Source organism: Anser anser (genome assembly GCF_964211835.1).
Source record: "Anser anser genome assembly, chromosome: 15".
NCBI classification, from domain to species: domain Eukaryota; kingdom Metazoa; phylum Chordata; class Aves; order Anseriformes; family Anatidae; genus Anser; species Anser anser.
The window spans coordinates 4,978,757-4,996,669 of record NC_139736.1 but is presented as its reverse complement, the minus strand read 5'-3'; the positions used below and the strand labels follow the sequence as shown (position 1 = coordinate 4,996,669).

Sequence of the window (17,913 nt, the reverse complement as noted above, 5' to 3'; positions counted from 1 at the left end):
CGTGTACCAGGATAAACTCTTGGCTATGTCAGTTGTCAAACTGTCATTATGTTTACGAAACCAGTATCTTTGCCAAATATGCCAAATTAAACCAAGCTTCAACATAGAGAAATATATTTTTTTCTTGTAATGGGGCCTCAGCATGGCAGCATTTGCAGAGCTTTGTAGAACCAAAGATGCATTAATATTGCAGTACCATGGCAACAAGACTCCTCCTCATAGCTGTACAAATCATTGTGTGTTCTCAGTTTAAAGTGTCTTCAGGTGTGACAGCCAAAGGTAAACAAGAGCAGATCGTGACACAAAAGGCATGCTACCAGGCTGTGTAAACACATGCAAAGCTTATCATCCATTAACAAATGCCTTCACCACTGTAGAGAATTACAGGGAAATTTTTAAAACCTGTAAATTCAAGGGAGGATGTCCACATTACTATCTACCAGCTGACTCCCAGGCAAAGAGAGGCAACCAGTGCTACCCAGCAAAAGGCAGACTATCCAGAGGAGTTACTTGTTTCTGATGCGAAAGCAAGGGACAAGAGTACCACTGAGTTTTATAGCTTCTTCCTGTGAACCTCTCTCGTATGTAGCCCTAATCCAATCTACAGAGCAATGCTCTACAAAGACACTGTACGTTAAGAGACAGATATAAACCATTCAGCCTCAAAAGCCCTTGAAATCAACAGACAATAGTCTAGAAGTTTAAGCTATCAGGCACTTGCACTCAGCTGGCCTTCCTTCTGCACTGTACCTGGGTCAGGACTTACCCCAAAAGAATGGCCCTGGAGTTTCTAATGAGTCCAAAGAGCACCAGCAAACATATTAGAACATGGAACAGGAGCAGGCCCAGGTAACCCAGCCACCTGCAGCAAATAAAAACACAGTTGGCAAAGCAAAACTGGTGTATACAAACAATAGATTAAGCAGTTAAAGTGACTAATGGAGAAAAAAAATTATCCTCTCTTTTCCTGGAGTAAGGGCCACTGCTAATGATTTATCTGCAGAAAGCACTGGCTATTTGCTGGGTCTGGAGTCCAGGCATGCAAAAACATTCAAACAACATGCTCAGCATACACAGTTGTTGAGAAATGAGACTGCTAATCTTGTGCTACTGTACAAGTTATATGCAACTAGACACCATCAGGCAAAGAAGCATTGCACTTTCTTGAACTAGACGTTTGTCAGAATGTGCTTCAGTTAATCCATATGTGTGGACAGAGGTGTTCTTTCGTGGAATACACTTGGTGTGATCTTTTATTCAATAACTTGAATAAAAAGGAAAGTTAGTGCATGGTGTTACCACAAGGAACAAGTTCAGTTTCCTACTCTATTTAGTTAATGCACCATACAACCACTCCCCCAGTGTTAGAACACAAGCTTTTGTACGTGGAAAATAAGTTTCCCTTCAGCTGGTAATTAACCAACTGAAAATTAAGAAAAAAGCTGTTACCATGCATTTTCATTTAAACTGAATGCATTTTTGCTCTAAGAAATGAAATCAGTGGACTGGGCCAAGAGCACCTGTAGTAACATACACGGCATTTGGCTCAGCCACCCAGAACACGCACTTAATTATTGCAAAATAGGCCAAAACAAATGCTACAACCATTGTACTACAGCATACCACTCACCTGTACCAGTCATAGAGGTCAATTTGAATTGCCAGCTCCTCCAGAGACAGCTCTTCGTTCTTCCAAAAGGGGATCTCGGTTGTTTGCCTGACCAGATCATCCAAGAGACCTTGCAGCTTCTGGATAATGTGCAGGTAGTCCGTCTGCTTTGCGAACATCTCCTCCAGGACGAGTAAGTTTGGCTCCACTGTTTGATTCAGGGCCACTGCGGTATCTAACACCTATAGTGTGGCAAAGAAAAAAAAAGTTTAGGAAGTCACAGAAGTAAAAGAGGATTCATTCTTACTAGTGAGTTATGGACAGCTTCCAGATTACTACTTTTCTGTCTTAAGAGGCTCAGACTGCTTACCCTTCAAAAGCAACCTACAAGCATCTATAAAGTTGATTATTTGCAAGTTGTCCTGTGATGGTATCTCAGCTGAGCCTTTACCATGCCTACGCACTTTATGTGTTAAACGGGCTCTGCTGATAAGCAGGAAATCTTAAATCACAATAGCCATCCCTTTTTTAACCACCTCCTGTACCTTTGCTTTAACATGGTTTAAAAGCCATTTTCCATATCAAAATATAGAACAGAACAGCACAAACCCAGAACACAGCCACTAGTGCTGGGAAGGCAAATTTTTTTCCCTTAAGATTTGTTCACCTTAGTTCTAAAACAGGTTAAAAATGTCTACAATTAAGTCTAGTGGAGGGACGTTTGTGGAAGGTTATGATGACCTCATATTAGTACCTGTAGCCATCAGGGTTGCAGAAAGGTACCATGAAATTTGAGGTAGTACAGCAACAACCAATTGTGCTAAAATGATACATTCTACTAACAGACTCATCTGCTTTGGCCTGCCTCCATGTCCGTGGAATAGAGCTGATCAGAAGCCGTGTTTAAATCAAGCACAATCGCAAAGAGAAGACTTCATTTAACAAGCTGTGTTTGCTCTGATATTTTTAGAAGAGCTGAAGAAAGCATCACTCCATTAACGGAAATTTTAGCACATCTCTAAGCTTGGAGACTAACAACAACAAAAAAAAGGCAGAGATACAGGCACAGACAGATTCAGGAGAAGAGGTGCCGAGGAAGTCTGCTCATTCCCTCATTCCCCATTTGTGAGGGTGCCTCCCCTAGTGCTTACCCGGTCCTGGACACCTGCCACAGTGCGGTTTGCATGGCGTAGCGAGTAGGTCAGCCGGTGAATACCATCACTAGTCTCTCCATTCCCATAGAAGCCAACAGCAATGCCAGCACTGCAGAGGAAAAAAAAAAAAGGCAAAAAAGGGTACAGTTAAAGCTAAAGGGTAGCGATATAATGTACTGCTTACCTCTACAAGGCCCTTCGTGGTCACATCAGCAGCTTCCACAGAAAGGGAAGCTGCATGTCTCCACAAAGAGCAGCTGGGGTAATCATGCTCCCCAGCAACCACCAGAAAAGTTAATCTGTAAACGTTCTCCTGCATTTCCCACGCAGCCAACAATTGTCTGTATAGCATCCATATAATGAACCATCCCTTCTTAATGTGTGCGTTTCATTTATGAATGAAAATCTGTTAGAGAACCATTAGAGAGTTCAGACCCAGCCACGGGCAAGCAGAAATCCAGACAGCCAACCTTGCTCCTGCAAGAGGAAATGGGTGCTACCATTGCTCTGCCAGGAGCCCCATGCCTTCTCTGGACATGAAATACAGATCATTTCATTACATTTTTAAGAAAAGGATGCAGAGAGCTTGCATTGACTACTTGTCTATGGTGGTGTCTTCTGGATCTATTTCCATGTCTTCTCTATCTACACTCTGAAATATGCATGAACATCATCTATCTTGATTTATCTTCCATTAGAAGCATTTGAGTTGTACTGATTTAGACTATTTGGAAGCAAAGCTTAATAACTTGCTAGGACAAAAAGCTTATTTATTTTTAAGCAAGTGATTTTCAAGCTTGCAGACACAATTCAACTCCAGCTGCTTGGCAAATTACCACCTATCAGTTGATTTGCCATAACTGTCCACACATATCAGTCTGCCCCGATTATGAAGTAAACCATATTAGCTTAAGCCTCACTTACAGGAGGAAGATCCTGTAAATGAGTTACAACCAGGAGATTATCTGAAGCAAGTCAGCAATACCCCTTCTATTAAGGCATTACCGCAGGAACTCACCATTCCTCTTCCCAAGCCCATTTTTACTAATAACAGAGGAAGAAAGAACCTGTGAAGGGTTTATACAACTGAACTCAGAGGAAACAAACATTACTAAGATACACATTTCCCATTTTCATGTCACGTTTACCTTCAGAGCATCCAGAATCTTTTCTGGGATGGTTCTCAAGACACCAAGGTTGTGGTACTGGGAAGGAAGGTGGTGGTGGTGTGGGAAGAGGATGGGGAAAGGAGTTTTGCTTTCTTTTTAATTTTAAGTTAAGAATTTTCTGGATGAAACAGTTTCCTCACAGTAACTTTGTGCTTGGGCTATAGCACCACACTCACAGAGGTGGTTTGAAGGAGGTATGAAAGACGAAGGAAGCAAGGCAACCAACAGCTTCCAGAACAAGGAAGTGCAGGGTCTTAGTTTAACAGGAAGGGTCACAAAAGGACATTCAGCGTTCTTCACCGCCATCACCCAGCTGGGGAATGAACCTAAGCAGGCCAGGGTGGGCTTTGTCTGGATAACAGACACGTGCCTAGATTTGCTCTGGCATGTACGCCAGTCTGCAGTCCAAATGACTGTTTAAGCTGTCACTCCTGTCCTGCAGGAACACAGCATCCCTCCTTCCCTTCCCATGTCTCACGCACCCCAAAACCAGTGAGCAGAACAATATAGTTCACCTGGCTGCACTTCTGCTTTTTCTTCACATGTGCAAGGAATAGAAGTAAAGATCACACACTGGAAGCAGAGCCAGTATGAAAATCTGTCAGCCCCATGCTTTTTCCAACAATAAAATCTCCTGAAATTATACAGGGCTTGGCCCTTAAGCCTTAGCTGAAGACTCTCCCTTTGATGGCAGCAACTACATCATACACAAAGAGAGGTGGCACGTATGTAATTCCTAATATTTAGTGTTAATACAAGAATTTGGTCTCTTTCTTCATGAACACCATTCCTCAAATGTTTTCACAATGGCAACAATGCTGATAATGGAAGAGAGAAAAGCCCTCTGCATTCCTCCCTGGTTGCAGCTATAATCAGAGCTTGATAATGCATGCCTAGGGTGCAGGTGGTGGTGGTGAGGATTAACAAAACAGAAACAAACACAAAAACCAGCACTTCCCATCCCTGAGCACTAGCGAGATTACAGATCCTGAGCTATTCCCAGGATAAGACCACTCAGCATCCCATCACTGCAATTACAAACCTCTGGCTTGAATTTCCCCTTGTCTTATCAGAGCAAACAAATTCAGACAAACCATTTCATTGTCCAGAGCAGCAGCAAACTTTAGCAGTTGTTTATACTGTCAACACCAAATAAATTCCAGGACATTCCAGGCTTTGAATATGCAGATTTGAACCCTCTAATTGGCGAGTGATGTTTATTCATCCCATTACAGCTACTAGAATGCTATTCTTTCAGCAAAGGCTTGGTGAGTGCCCAAAACCTGCTGCTTGGTTCTCAGTATTCCCACCACAGTAGCACTTTTTTTTTTTTTTGGTGGAAAAGGCTCAGAAACAGCACTCTGCGTGAAGTGGCAGCAGTCGTTTTTTCCTTAAAGACACAATGCTGCTAGTACCTTAGCCACTTTACATCAGAGAGCCATTTATCAAGTGCTGCCAACTACAGGCAACTGACTCAAACCTCTCTACCGCATCAGAGGCAGAACCACCCCAGCAGCCATCCATCCTCACAGGCGTCCTGCCCAACACCGTGTCACCACCTCCAGCCGCCCATAACCACCTAGGTAAGTACTGTCACTACTCACACACAATCACAGAATCACCTAGGTTGGAAGAGACCTCCAAGATCACCCAGTCCAACCTCTGACCTAACACGAACAAGTCCTCCACTAAACCATATCACTAAGCTCAACACCTAACCGTCTTTTAAAGACCTCCAGGGATGGTGACTCAACCACTTCGCTGGGCCACCCATTCCAATGCCTAACAACCCTTTCAGTAAACAAGCTTTTCCTAATATCCAACTTAAACCTCCCCTGGCACAACTTTAGCCCATTCCACCCAAAAAAAGAAGCACTCACAAAACCCCTGAGAATCGGCACCAGAGCTGTTTATTGCCAGGACATCTTGCAGGTAAGCCTGCGAGATGTCCATGGTGTTTGGTGGCTCCAAGCTAATGCCTGGGATGGAGCCTGAGCGACAACAAGTAGGGAGCTGGCCGGGCCCTCCTGTGACGCTGTTGGTGTGCTCGGATGGCAGGTAGCAAAGACATGCCGCAGTAGTCTCTGGTCTGTTCTGGCCGAGGTGGATCCACTTCCATTGGTTCCTCCACATCTGGTGGATCCAGCTCCATGGGCTCCACGGTGTTTGGCAGAAGGACAAGCCAGTCCTTGCCCGGGACTGCCCAAACGGGATGCCTTCTGTCCGGAATGTTTTCAGGCCAGGGTGCCGAACGAGGGGGTCGTCCAGTTCCACCCCCAGGTCCCATGCCACTGCCAGGTTGATTTTCATGCATGCGTTCAACGCTGCCGTCTGGTTTATGTTCGTGGCTGGGTCCTGCACTGTGTTCTGGACTATGGGCACGTTTCTGCTCCCCGCGGCTGTCTGCCTGATGTTCCTGCCTTTGCCCCACATCACTGTTGCGCCTATGGGAAGGCCCAGGCCTCCTGTCGCTGTATCTTTGAGGGGGTGGCCTGTTCCCCGCGTCATTGCGGTGCCAGTGGTACCGCCTATATGTGTCTGTGGGCTGGGCGCCAGAGGTCCCTTGGGCACTGGTGTCTCTCGTGCCACCGGCGCTATCCCTCCACCCACAACACATCTCCTTCTGGTCGGGTGCATTCCTTCTCGGTGCTTTGCCGGACTGCATCGCTGTCCTCGCACACCAAGGAGGCCTGCCACTCGCCTTGCGAGCATTGAGAACATTTAATCTAAATCTCCCCTCCGTTTGTTCAAAGCCATTATTCCTTGTTCCATGGCTACACTCCCTGGTAGAGTCCCTCTCCAGCTGGGACGAGACAGACCCAGGACAGCTGACCCCCACTGGCCAAAGGGGTGTTCCATCCCATCTGGCGTCATGCCGGGCAATTAATGTGGGGTGGCTGGCTGGGGGACGGGAGGGGTCCTGGCTGCTCGGGGATGGGCTGGGCATCTGCCTCTTCCTGCAGCAACAGGAATTAGGATAAAAGCCATTTAAATCAAGCAACAAATTCCTCTAGATGTGCATCGCATACATCCACCGGAACCTACAGACAGTACGTTAATTATTCCATTACTGCGCAGCAAATGCCAGCTCTGCATTCGTAAGCTGTGCTAGCAAGAGCTACTTACACGGAGCCATTCCTTCTCCTAGAAGCAAGCCGTGCCGTTTTGTGGTAGTTCCCCTTCCTATCATGCTAGAGGGAGGGAAGCCATCCATCCCTGCAGGCCAGAGGCACGGGCTGGTTGCAGCTGCCTGGATCCACGCTGCGACCGAGGGGGGAGCCGAGCCGAAGAGCAGGCGGGGGGGAACCGCCGGCGGGGGAAGACAGAAGTGTTGCTGTTGCTTTCTGCTTGCATTTGGCCTATCTAAATCCAACAGTTGTTTCAAATCCCTGCCTACACACACCGGTATAAGTTGCTGTTGTTTAAAGCAGATTTAAACATTTGAACCAGTTTTTAACTACCTTTTATTTGATTAAAAAGAACCAGGGGCTCCCTTTTATTTGAGCTCCCTCTTTTAAAGTAAAAATAGATCAACTCATCCTAACCCAACAGTGTAAGTCCCTGAGGTCGGGACCGACCTCCTGGCTTCTTGCACAGACCCTGGAAGGCTCCATAGCCTCAGATAGAGCAGACATCTCCCAGTCCATGATGACAAAACCATCGCCCAATGGGGAAGCCTGCAGTTCTGTCATGCAGCATGGATACAAGAACAGCATTCCTGAATGACACAGCTTTTTTCCCACCCTAGCACCCTCTGGAAGATACTCCAACGCATTTTCAACACTTCTGTGGGAAACTCATCTCCACTTGTGCTATTCTTCCTTCTGCCGCACTCCCCTCCCCAGCACACACACGCCTCAGCTCCTCAGTCCACACCACCCCAGCCTTGGTTCTTCCTCCCAGACCTACTTTTGTCACTCTCCTGCCCCTTCCACTAGCACTACCACTCCCCTGCCTTCCTTCTCGCTGGTATTTTTAAATAAGAATAATCTTAAAATCTATCTACTCAGCTCTTAAGGGACATTTAAGAAATTTCTCCTGCTGCTCAATACAGCATTAAAAAAGCCACTTGGCTACTCAGTCATTTTGGTAAGTTTTAGGATACCCATATATGTTAAAAGAAGAAAACAGTACACTCCTGAGATTAACACTGTCATTACTAATGCATACCCACGGATGCACACTAGGGAGAGACTATGTGCTACACCAGCTCTTCAGACAGTTATATGACAAGAGACAGACCAGCAGCATGCTGCGACTTCTACATATTCATACAGAGACAACCCTATGATTTTAATTACTGCATGTTGCGTATGTACACTTCAGTATCACTTTTCAACAAGGCTCAAGAAATTCACGTCTGGAGAAAAAAACACCCATTTCCCTCTCTCTTTTCCTGAAAAGCTCACGGCTGAATTTCCCCAAGGACACAGCCTCCCTATTATTTGCATGCAAGAGGTGGATGGGCTTAGGACATTCTATGATAAAGAGAGAGAAAAAGAAATCAGGTGTAATTCCACATTTCCTTGTAGTGCAGCCTGCAAAAAATGTTTTCTGGATTACACAAGGTGTATGTGCACAGCGGAGCATTAATCTGATACGGAGAACATACTCATGCCTGCTGATGGAGAGATCTTCCAGTCATAACACACACACAGTGAAAACCCCTGTGGGCATCCAATCACTAGTCTGAAAAGATGAGCACTAGCCATTCACATCACATCTTTAGAAATGAATAATCTAACTACACCAAGTCATCTTTAATTACAGGAACTTCATAAGGAGAGCCCTTTTTAGACTTCATGTTCTCAGGAGGAATGTTAATTTGTCTGTCTAATTACCACCTTGCACTTTAGCACCAAGGGAAAGCGCTATTAGCACTTGAGAAAGCAAGTTTTCACCATTTAATTGCACCCATTTCTTTCAGGTATCCTCTCCATGAAGCTTCCTACCCACCTTCGGAGCTGAGGTCCCTTGCGGGAGCGTTAGCATGACCTACAGGGATCTGAGGATGAGTGGATTTATATGAGACGACAACTCTCCATACACACAAACCAATCAAACTTAGTAAGGACTAGCAATGAACTAGGTTTTCAAGGAATAATCTAGGCAAGTCCTTCCTGCAGCTTTGTGATTAAAGCAACTGGGAGGACTCATTAGAGAGATATTTTGCTAGAGAATTCCTATTAACCAGCTCTGCCTTCCTGCTGGCTCAGCATTCTTCCTTTTGCTCAGAAGGAAAATAGGTAACAGCGATCCACAGTGATCCAGAACTGAGCAGGATTCACAAACTGCCCTCTGGGTTTAACCACTACCTAGATAAGCATGTACTAGGCATGGCTGGGCTCAACCAGAGTAAAGTAGTTCTCAGCTAGGAATACAACAGCCCACTTCATGGCACTTGGACAGAACAGCGCAGTCTCTGGCTCCTCTCACTGCCTGAGCATCCAAGCCACCTTTGTTCCCCTTGGTGCGAACTGCCTCCCAGGTCAGCCTGCTGACCCAGGCAGACATTCAGTGGAGCTTTGTTCCCTCTCGCTGGAACCTAACAGCATCTGCCGGTCTGGCACTTCTGCTGCATGTCACGCACAGCTAGGACAGGACATCTCCAGTTGACTGATCTTTAACTGCTGGTACCTAATTGGGACTTCCTGCTAGTGCAGATTGGATTCCTTGCTTGTCGGAAGCCGTATCTGCATTCCCAGCCAGATGCCGAGCACAGAGTGCCAAAAGGCACCGCTTTGAGTGTGCTGTCGCATCCAGCTGCTGTCAGAGGGGCAGAAAACAGACCTCGGCTTCGCAGAGAGCAGCAGCACTTGGACAGCAGCTGCAGCTACCAGGGATGGTACCATCCTGCTACCGCGGCAAGCGCCAACTTCAGAGGGGAACTTTAAAAAAAGGTCAGAACAAATATTCAGGCAGTATCACTGCAGATTCCAGGAGAATCTTAATTTTAAGGATACTCCTGCATTTAATACTTGCAGAAACAAATAGTACACCAAGGATGTAAACCAATCGTTCAGATTTTGAGCAAGCCTAAGCCGTTTCCAGCTTGTGGACATGACTGGGAGTTGCATCAAGCCTACCAGAATTTAAATGCTGACCTTCCAACTTTAAATTGTCTCATGCACACTTGGGGAGATATGCAGAAAGCCTCCTCCTCACCCTGCCTACAATTAAAAGCCAACAGAACTACCACACTCTGCAGCAGCTGTCTTGGACACAAATGCTGCATAACAATAGCTAACAAGAGCCTGTAGCAGCAACACTACTATAAATAGCATCAGTTAGAGTTTCTGTAAGAAAGGGTTAGGACCACAGCATTTTCAGTGGATTGGAATGGATGCAGCTGAAGCTCCTGAGATCACTAAAAAGAAAGGTGTCTGAGGTTGAGATTTCTTTTTTTGAGTTGTTCTCTAGTTTGCCTTTCCGTTCCAGGCACTTACTTGCAATCAGCAAAGCATGGAAGAGCTCCCTGCAACGACAGCAGTATTTTTTAAACACACTAGCTCTCCTCCAAACCACTGAGCCCTGGCTTTCACAGGCAAATCCATCCCCAGCTTGCTAAACCCACAACATAGTAATGTCTGCTCTGTGGTGTTTGTTCCAGTACTCCAGGGGTTTTCTAGTCTCTCAAGTATGTGCCTCGAAAGAGCAAATACCATTTGCTTTCTAATGGAGAAGTCCATTAATAGCACAGTCTAGCCCCTGAACAGCTAAGCTTGGCCTTCAAGGAACACGTATGCCTCCAAAAGGGTGGTGTATCTAGGACATGGTCTATCAGTAGGTTAACAGAAAAAGCGAGCCACGAGATGCAACAAAATACAATTGTCTCGTTGTTACCTCCTTTCTGAACACGGAACTGCTCTCAGAACTGCGAAGGGGCAACTCAGACCACTTAGACTCTCAGGTAAGAGTAGCTAATGCTTGGAATTGGCAGGAAAACTCAGTGCTCAGTGTAAATGTCCACAGATCCCAGAGAACTCATTCTGCTCAAGTCAAAACAGACTAAGCCCGAAGTTCTTTCCAGGGGTCTGCAAACATGTTCCTGCTTTCAGATGCCCCATTGTTATCTTTCTAGCAAATGGGATCCTTGTCTGTGTTGACAAAAAAAAAAAAAAAAACAAAAACAACAGAAAAAAAAACAGAAAAAAAAAACAGAATGCAAAATGTAAACTCATTCATTTTAACTTCTTCTGCTCACATTCTTCACCAACTACTTAAATTCGCTGGTTTTCCAGGAACATCTCCAAGAGTGTCTATTGTTCAGCCGTAACATGAAACACTGCTGACACTAGCAGCATAACTAGCAACCCTTGGAGAGAGCTCTGTACATTAGTACATACAACAAAATGTAGCAGTGCCTAATACAGGCTACAAAATCTGAACGTCCACGTCCAAACAACAGTACTTCCAGACCCAAAAGAAGGATTTGTGCCTCTTTCTTCATAATCTACTCTCAACCATAGTCGTTCTTTTCAGACACCAGCCTCGAAGACTCTAAGAAATCCCCATCTAGACCCATCAAATAACTGAACTCTGTATCCCTCCTATTTAAGTGTTAAGCTCCCAAGGACGCAGTGTCCTTGATTTACCACTCGCGAAGCATCAAAGAGCAGCCCATTAGCTATTCCTTTTCACATCGCTCAAACCATTAGGCAGTTCAGCAAGTGGCAGAGAGGAAGAAAATGCATTACAGACATTTAAAACATACACCTACCAAGCGGAAAGAGGGATTATTGCCAGCATTTACTAACTACAGGCACAGCACCCCAAGCATGAAAACGGGACACGACGCCCTGTGCAGCGAGGTGCTCACCCTTACCTGCACACCAGGGTCGCGATGATGACACACCATGCTGTACAGCAGCAGTCTGCGTTGAGGTGTTCTTCGCTCTTTCGGTGGCGACAGCACAGCCAGAAGGAGTAGAACAAGAGGAAGAGCAGGTCCAGAGCCAGGCAGGAGAGCGCCACGCCACCCAACAGCAGCAGGGCCTGAGGAAAAGAAAACCAGTCGTCAGCGTGGGACCACCGAGCACCCACAGTGCAGGCCGTCAGCCAGGGCCCAGAGGTCTGAGGACTCGGCCCTGAGACAGTGCTGAAGGCCAAACCTGAAAACTGGTGGTTTGATATGTTTTTTTGGGGTTTTGTTTTAAAAAGCCACAGACAGGAGGCTCCGAGCAGTGCTTTCTCCCTGCCCTGCCTCTCTGCTCGATGAAACCATCTTCTGACTCTGAGCTGCAGAGAGCCAAGCCATTTTGTCTACCCCATCTGCAAGCAGCCCAAGTGAATCAGGGAGGGCTCCCTCTTTCCTCCAGATCGGAGGTCAGCAGATTTAAAGAGAAAATAAATGAATAGTTCAGCCAGCTGCCTCTATCTGTACAGTTCTTTAATCCTCATGAATAAATATGCAGGCTTATTCATTAGACATCCAAGTGCATGAGTAGGTTTGAAAGGGGGTGGAATTTATTATACATGTGTGATATTGAATTTAAAAAAAAAAAAAATCTCCATGCAATGCTTCTATTCTAGGTAGACCTAGAATACATGCTAAACCCTCCACATACCATCCACACATACAGATACAGCAAAACTAATGCAGATGCTACAGACACACCAGCTTGAAGTAGTCACAAGCTTCGGTATTGTTGCACCTATTTCTATTCAGATGTTCCCTGGGAGGAAAGGAAAGCAGAAAGTGTTTAACTCCATTCCAATTTATTTTTATTCAGAAAATCCTGGCTGAATCCCAAAAATGCAAAACATTTTTGTTAAATAAGAAAAAAATAAAATGAATTCTAACACTAAATCCAGCCACTCTTTCTCAAGTGAATGAATGAAGCAGAAGGATGTTATTTTATCCAGAAGTGTTTTTGGGCAAACCCTTGGGTAGCAGTGACAAATGCCAATGTAGTAAAAAACGGCGTAAATATCTGCAAAGGACCTAAGTTACCTATTGCTGCCCCAATATTGGGAAGGCAGGCATAGACCTGTATCGGCAAACATAACGCTAAGGTTTAAGCTTTTTAAATCAGTCTCTCTTTTTCTCCTCATGCAGAAATTCCTTTAAAATATTTATAGGCTTCCTTCTGATTGAAGCAACAACTGCCTCCTGGTCAAAGACGTGAAACACAGAATGCTGCAGTTGCAGCAAGATTCTCAACAAAATTCTTGAATATTTCCAAGGGAATCTGGCAGCAAGTTCCTCTTCAGAGGGTTTTTTTTCCCTTCCTTCTCCCCCAGCTTGCTCCATAGGTACTCCCAGCTGTGTTTGAATTCTGGCAAGCTATATAAGCCACAAAACACTTGAACGTACTTCCCAGCCCAGCAAACGGCAGTATTTATGGGCTGTAGTGCCCATCAGCTGTACATAATGAGATTCACACCAGTTAGGGCTCTCTTGCTGCATGACAGATATTCCACGTCGCTGCGTGCTGGGTGCCTTCGCGGCCTAAAGAGAGACCCAGAGCTCACCGAGCATGCTGGGGATGCGGGGAGCTTACAGGTGCACCTTCCCCAAACTCAACAGCTGAAACTCCGTCCCCTTGTAGAAACCAAACTTGGGGATTTTTAAGAGAGTGGGGCTGGAAGGGAAAAAGCACTCTCCCCCTTTCCCATGATTACGCCAGATGGTGTGTGCACCGCTCGAGTTCCTGAGTGCAAAGAGGCCTTCGAGAGGGAAGCTGCATTCGGAGACCCAACTTCTCCCACTTCTGAAGGCCTGCCATGTACAAGCCCTCAGTACTAATTTAACCAACACATTCAGCCTACCAAAGCTCCTTGGGGATATTGGTTATTTTTTAAATGCTTCAGGCTGCTGTAACGCAAAGCTTGCCTGCGCCGCTTGCCTGCGCTGCTTCGCTCGCACCCTCGGCCCTCCTCGCTCGCTAACAGACATTGCCTCTGGAAAGAAGAACCCACCGAAAAGTCGTCCCAGAGACTTTACTAGCAAAAAAATCACTCTGCAGTTCCAGGTGGAGAGGAACAGCCCATCTGAAAAGGAACAAGCAAACAAAAAAGAGCACACACACACAAACTGCCACGCACCAAGCGACTTGGAGTTCTCACTTTGAAGGGACGCTTTAATATATGCTTAAATGTAAGCCTTTAGCCAAAAAGGGTTGGCTGGCCAGTACACCCAGATCTGTGTTTCATTTTGCAGAGAATATTTGTTTTCCATTAATGGATATGTGCCATGACAACAAGTGAAATCATCCAGCAGAGCGGTTATTAATCTTTCTGACTGATGAGTCAGTTTAGGACCCAGAGCCTGGCTGGCAGTGAAAGCCTGGTCGCAACCAAAGATATGCCTGTGCCTGCTTGTCGGGATTAAATAACAGTATTTTAAAAAGGGGGTTGAGGCTGGATAAACCCTCAGAGACTTTATCCTGCAACACTAAATCTGGGACTCGGTTATCCAAGGCCACGTTATCCCAAGTAAATGCAAAATTACGCACTGGGCCTTTTGCCACAAAAGAGCATCAATTCGTCTTCGAACATTTGCTGAACTACCAGAACCTTTATAGCGAATGATGCATGAACTGCCCTTACAGGAAAATGGAGACAACTTCGAGGAGCAACATTTTACCACTGTGCTGACACTAATGGCAGAAGTGGAGACAGAGCAGTCCCTGAAAATGAGTGTAAATCCAAGTGGTATCAGCCAGACTGGCAGGAGACGAAGCTGCAGTGTTCAGCAGCTCTTTCAAAATAAAAGTTAATAGCAATGCACAGGGAAGTAACCACGAGCAGCACTGCTAGCTTGGAAAGGCACCGTGAAACCTGAATACACTTGGTCTTGTGCATGCACTGTGCTCAACAGCCTGCTGCAGCGTTAATGGCTTTTCTCAGCTCTGCCTGGGTTGCCAGGATTCATGGCATTCACCCTCTCAATGGGAATAAGAGGACAAAAAGGGGCAGAAAACATCTAGGTTCCCATGCAGAGAGAGGCACCATCGCTGTAAGAAATACAGGTCACGGCAAAAACATTCCCCACTAAAACCCCTGGGGCTGGTTAAGCTCTACAGAGGAAGGAGTTTTCACATGGTATGAGGGTACCTTGGGTGCTGATGTAACACCCAAGAACATGGATGCAGATCAGCCTTCAGCACAGCACGATTCACAGCCTCCAAGTCTCCCGTATTGACTCAGCCGATACACAGACTTGCCTACTGGATGAAAAATCCCACACCGAACAGCAGGTTTCAGCTCTCTTAGACCCCAAGTTCCCAGCTGTGATCTACATCATTAGCTCCGTGAGTATCTCTCTGATCTCTGTGGTCCTGGAAGGCTAATTTCTGCTGCTGAAACTGCACTTAAGGGACGTACACTCCACTCCATCGTCCCCCAGCAGGAATTGCCCTCATGTAAGGAACTGCAATCACAAAAGTAGTCAAGAAGAGCAGTAGTGATCTACACGAGATGAGAAAGGAGATATACAAGATATATTCAGGCACATTTCCTTAATGAAAATCTCAAAAAAATAAATAAAAATGAAGAACTGCAATCACAAAAGTAGTCAAGAAGAGCTGTAGTGATCTACACGAGATGAGAAAGGAGATATACAAGATATATTTAGGCACATTTCCTTAACGAAAACCTCAAAAAAATAAATAAAAACGAAGCATTGCAATGCAGGAGGTAAACACTGGGTTGCACACAAGTATCAAGGTTCAGCATTGCCTGAAGCCTGCTGGTTTGCCCCTTGACTGGACAGAGCAGTGTTGGCTTAGGGCCTCGTCCTCCCACCACCACCTCCCCTCTGCCGCAAAGGTTACTTGGCACAAGAAGCCCTGGCAGCAGCACGAGGTTAGAAACTTAATCCTGAATACACACAGACTCCAAATAATCCATATTAAGCACAAGTTTTTACCAATTTCAGCCTATCCAATTTCCAATTACCATGTTTTTTTGGCCTGAACTATACTAACAGCAGTCCGGCACGGTGAGCAACTCTTCACATGAAATAGATGACAGCTATTTCTGGATAGCATTGCTATTTTACTACTAGTCATAAAGTCCTCTAAAACCTCAAGAAGAAACTTGAGAGGAAAGCTGAAAGTCTTCAGATGGTTCCCGAAAAGCATGTAGATTTGCTTTTAATCTTCCATCAGTAATTTGAAAATTATTTCATCTTAAACTTTGTAATTCCAACCCACAGGACAAAATATAAAATCCACCAGCTATAGCTTTTGAGCATCTCAGCAACACAGCTGTCTTAATCATTGCCAGATTGAGAGCTGTTTATAGTTTTACCTTAAAGTTAGCGTTTGCCAAGAGAAAGCTTTCCACTCAATCTGCAACTAATGTTCCTTCTGGATTTCCATGCAGTGACTTAAGATTGCGATAATAGAACAGAGAGAAGAGGTTAAAGGAGTGTGGGAAGAGAAAAACGTTCGCCCAGAAGAACAAATGAAGCAAACTGGGCTGCTGCCAAAGCAGCACTCATCTCTATTTATTCCATCAAGGACGGAAGTCTTCTTAGCAAGAAAAGAAACTGCTGTGGGATAGTGTCATGCCCACACTACTTTCTACACCTTTTTTGCAGACCTCGGAACATCTGAGAAGCTTATGTACTCACAGATGATAAATAATTACGTCCTACCAAACTGATCTCTGTGCAATGCTGGCAACAGAAGCAGCACATTCTGACCCCTCATCAGCTCGCTTTGATCGTGCTGAGAGTTCAGAGGCTCGATTTTCGTTTCATCTCCCTTCTGGTGAAGAGTGCTGTATGTGGCGTTTGTCGAGACACTGAACGTCTCAGGATGTCATTCATCCCACAGCCTCCACAGAAGGACGCAGGCTTTCTAGGGAACACAGCCAGCCACGTATTGGCAAATGTAATTGCGGGGCCGGGGGGGGAAGGATGTGGAAACCACGACTGATCTCAGCACTAAACCATCCATATCTCCTCCGCCTGGGGGACAGGCCTTCCCAGGCCAATCGCTGCGTTCAGCACAGCAGAGAAGCAAGGCTGCGCAGGAAACGTGCTGTGGAAGAGCCTTTTCCCACGGCACTGAGATGTATTCTCCTTCGCTCGGGATCCCGCAGCAGCGGGGAAGAGCACCATGGAAACGGAGGACAGGTTCCACCGCCTCATCTCCTTCTGGAGACATCTCCCAGGGAAAGCACGCTGCAAGGAAGCGCGGCAGATTACAGATACACGCGGTAAGAGCAAGTCCACACTGGAGCAGCAATATAGGCCAACGCTTTGCCTTTGGCTTTTTTGGCTACTGGCTTTCCTTGCTGGAAAAAAAAGGGAAATGCCAAGGATTACGTCATGCATTTTTATTTTATTTTTATTTAATCACCTAAGGACAAGACACCAGACACCGGAATAAAACAGATCTAACAGTTGAAACATCTAACACGACTAGATAGCCCAAATCAGGTTAACCAGGTTGGTTAAATACACAAGCTAGCTTCCTTAATGCTGAGAGGCAATCTACACGGGCAAGGGCATTCCAGAGTTAATTGGAATTAGAGCCGTGAACTAAAGTCACTTTAATTACAAATGAGTGTTCACACAGGGGTTTAATGTAGTTTAACTAGAATGGTCTTAATTCAGTGCAGTTTAATTCACTTTAGTGCATTTAAAGTGGTTTAACTAATCTGCTTTGAATTTATTCCTCCAGTTAATTCAGATTAATTTCTCAAGTGCCCTTGTACATGCAACGACTGAGAACAAGGCTAGTTTGATTAGAAATTATCATCATTTCCTCCACGTTAACATTCTGACCCCTTACTTCATAATTAAACACTTTCAACACTGCCCCTATATTTGTTACAATTCACAGAAGCCACCAACGCAGAGGCCAGAAAGATGTAACCTTGCTGATAGTTGGTTTATTGCAATAACAAGCACGAAATACAATCATTGCCAGAGTTTGTTTGAGACTGTGCTTTAACAATTTATAGTGCAGGTACATCTACACACCTCAGCTTCCATAGGTTGCGTGGGGACAGGTGCTAGAATTCA

General features: G+C 45.4%; 1 protein-coding gene across 3 annotated transcripts in view; it reads right to left on the bottom strand.

Annotated features, from left to right (window-relative positions):
* Nucleotides 1–17,913, bottom strand: part of TTYH3 (tweety family member 3) — a 79,248-nt gene that overhangs the window by 29,198 nt on the left and 32,137 nt on the right. For all 3 annotated transcript variants that reach the window (XM_083800597.1, XM_083800598.1, XM_083800599.1), the window contains exons 2-5: nt 11,758–11,927; nt 2,761–2,872; nt 1,631–1,851; nt 767–862 (exon numbers count right to left, since the gene is read on the bottom strand). In XM_083800597.1, the coding sequence (XP_083656723.1) occupies nt 767–862; nt 1,631–1,851; nt 2,761–2,872; nt 11,758–11,927 (599 nt within the window). The remainder of the gene's footprint in view (nt 1–766; nt 863–1,630; nt 1,852–2,760; nt 2,873–11,757; nt 11,928–17,913) is intronic.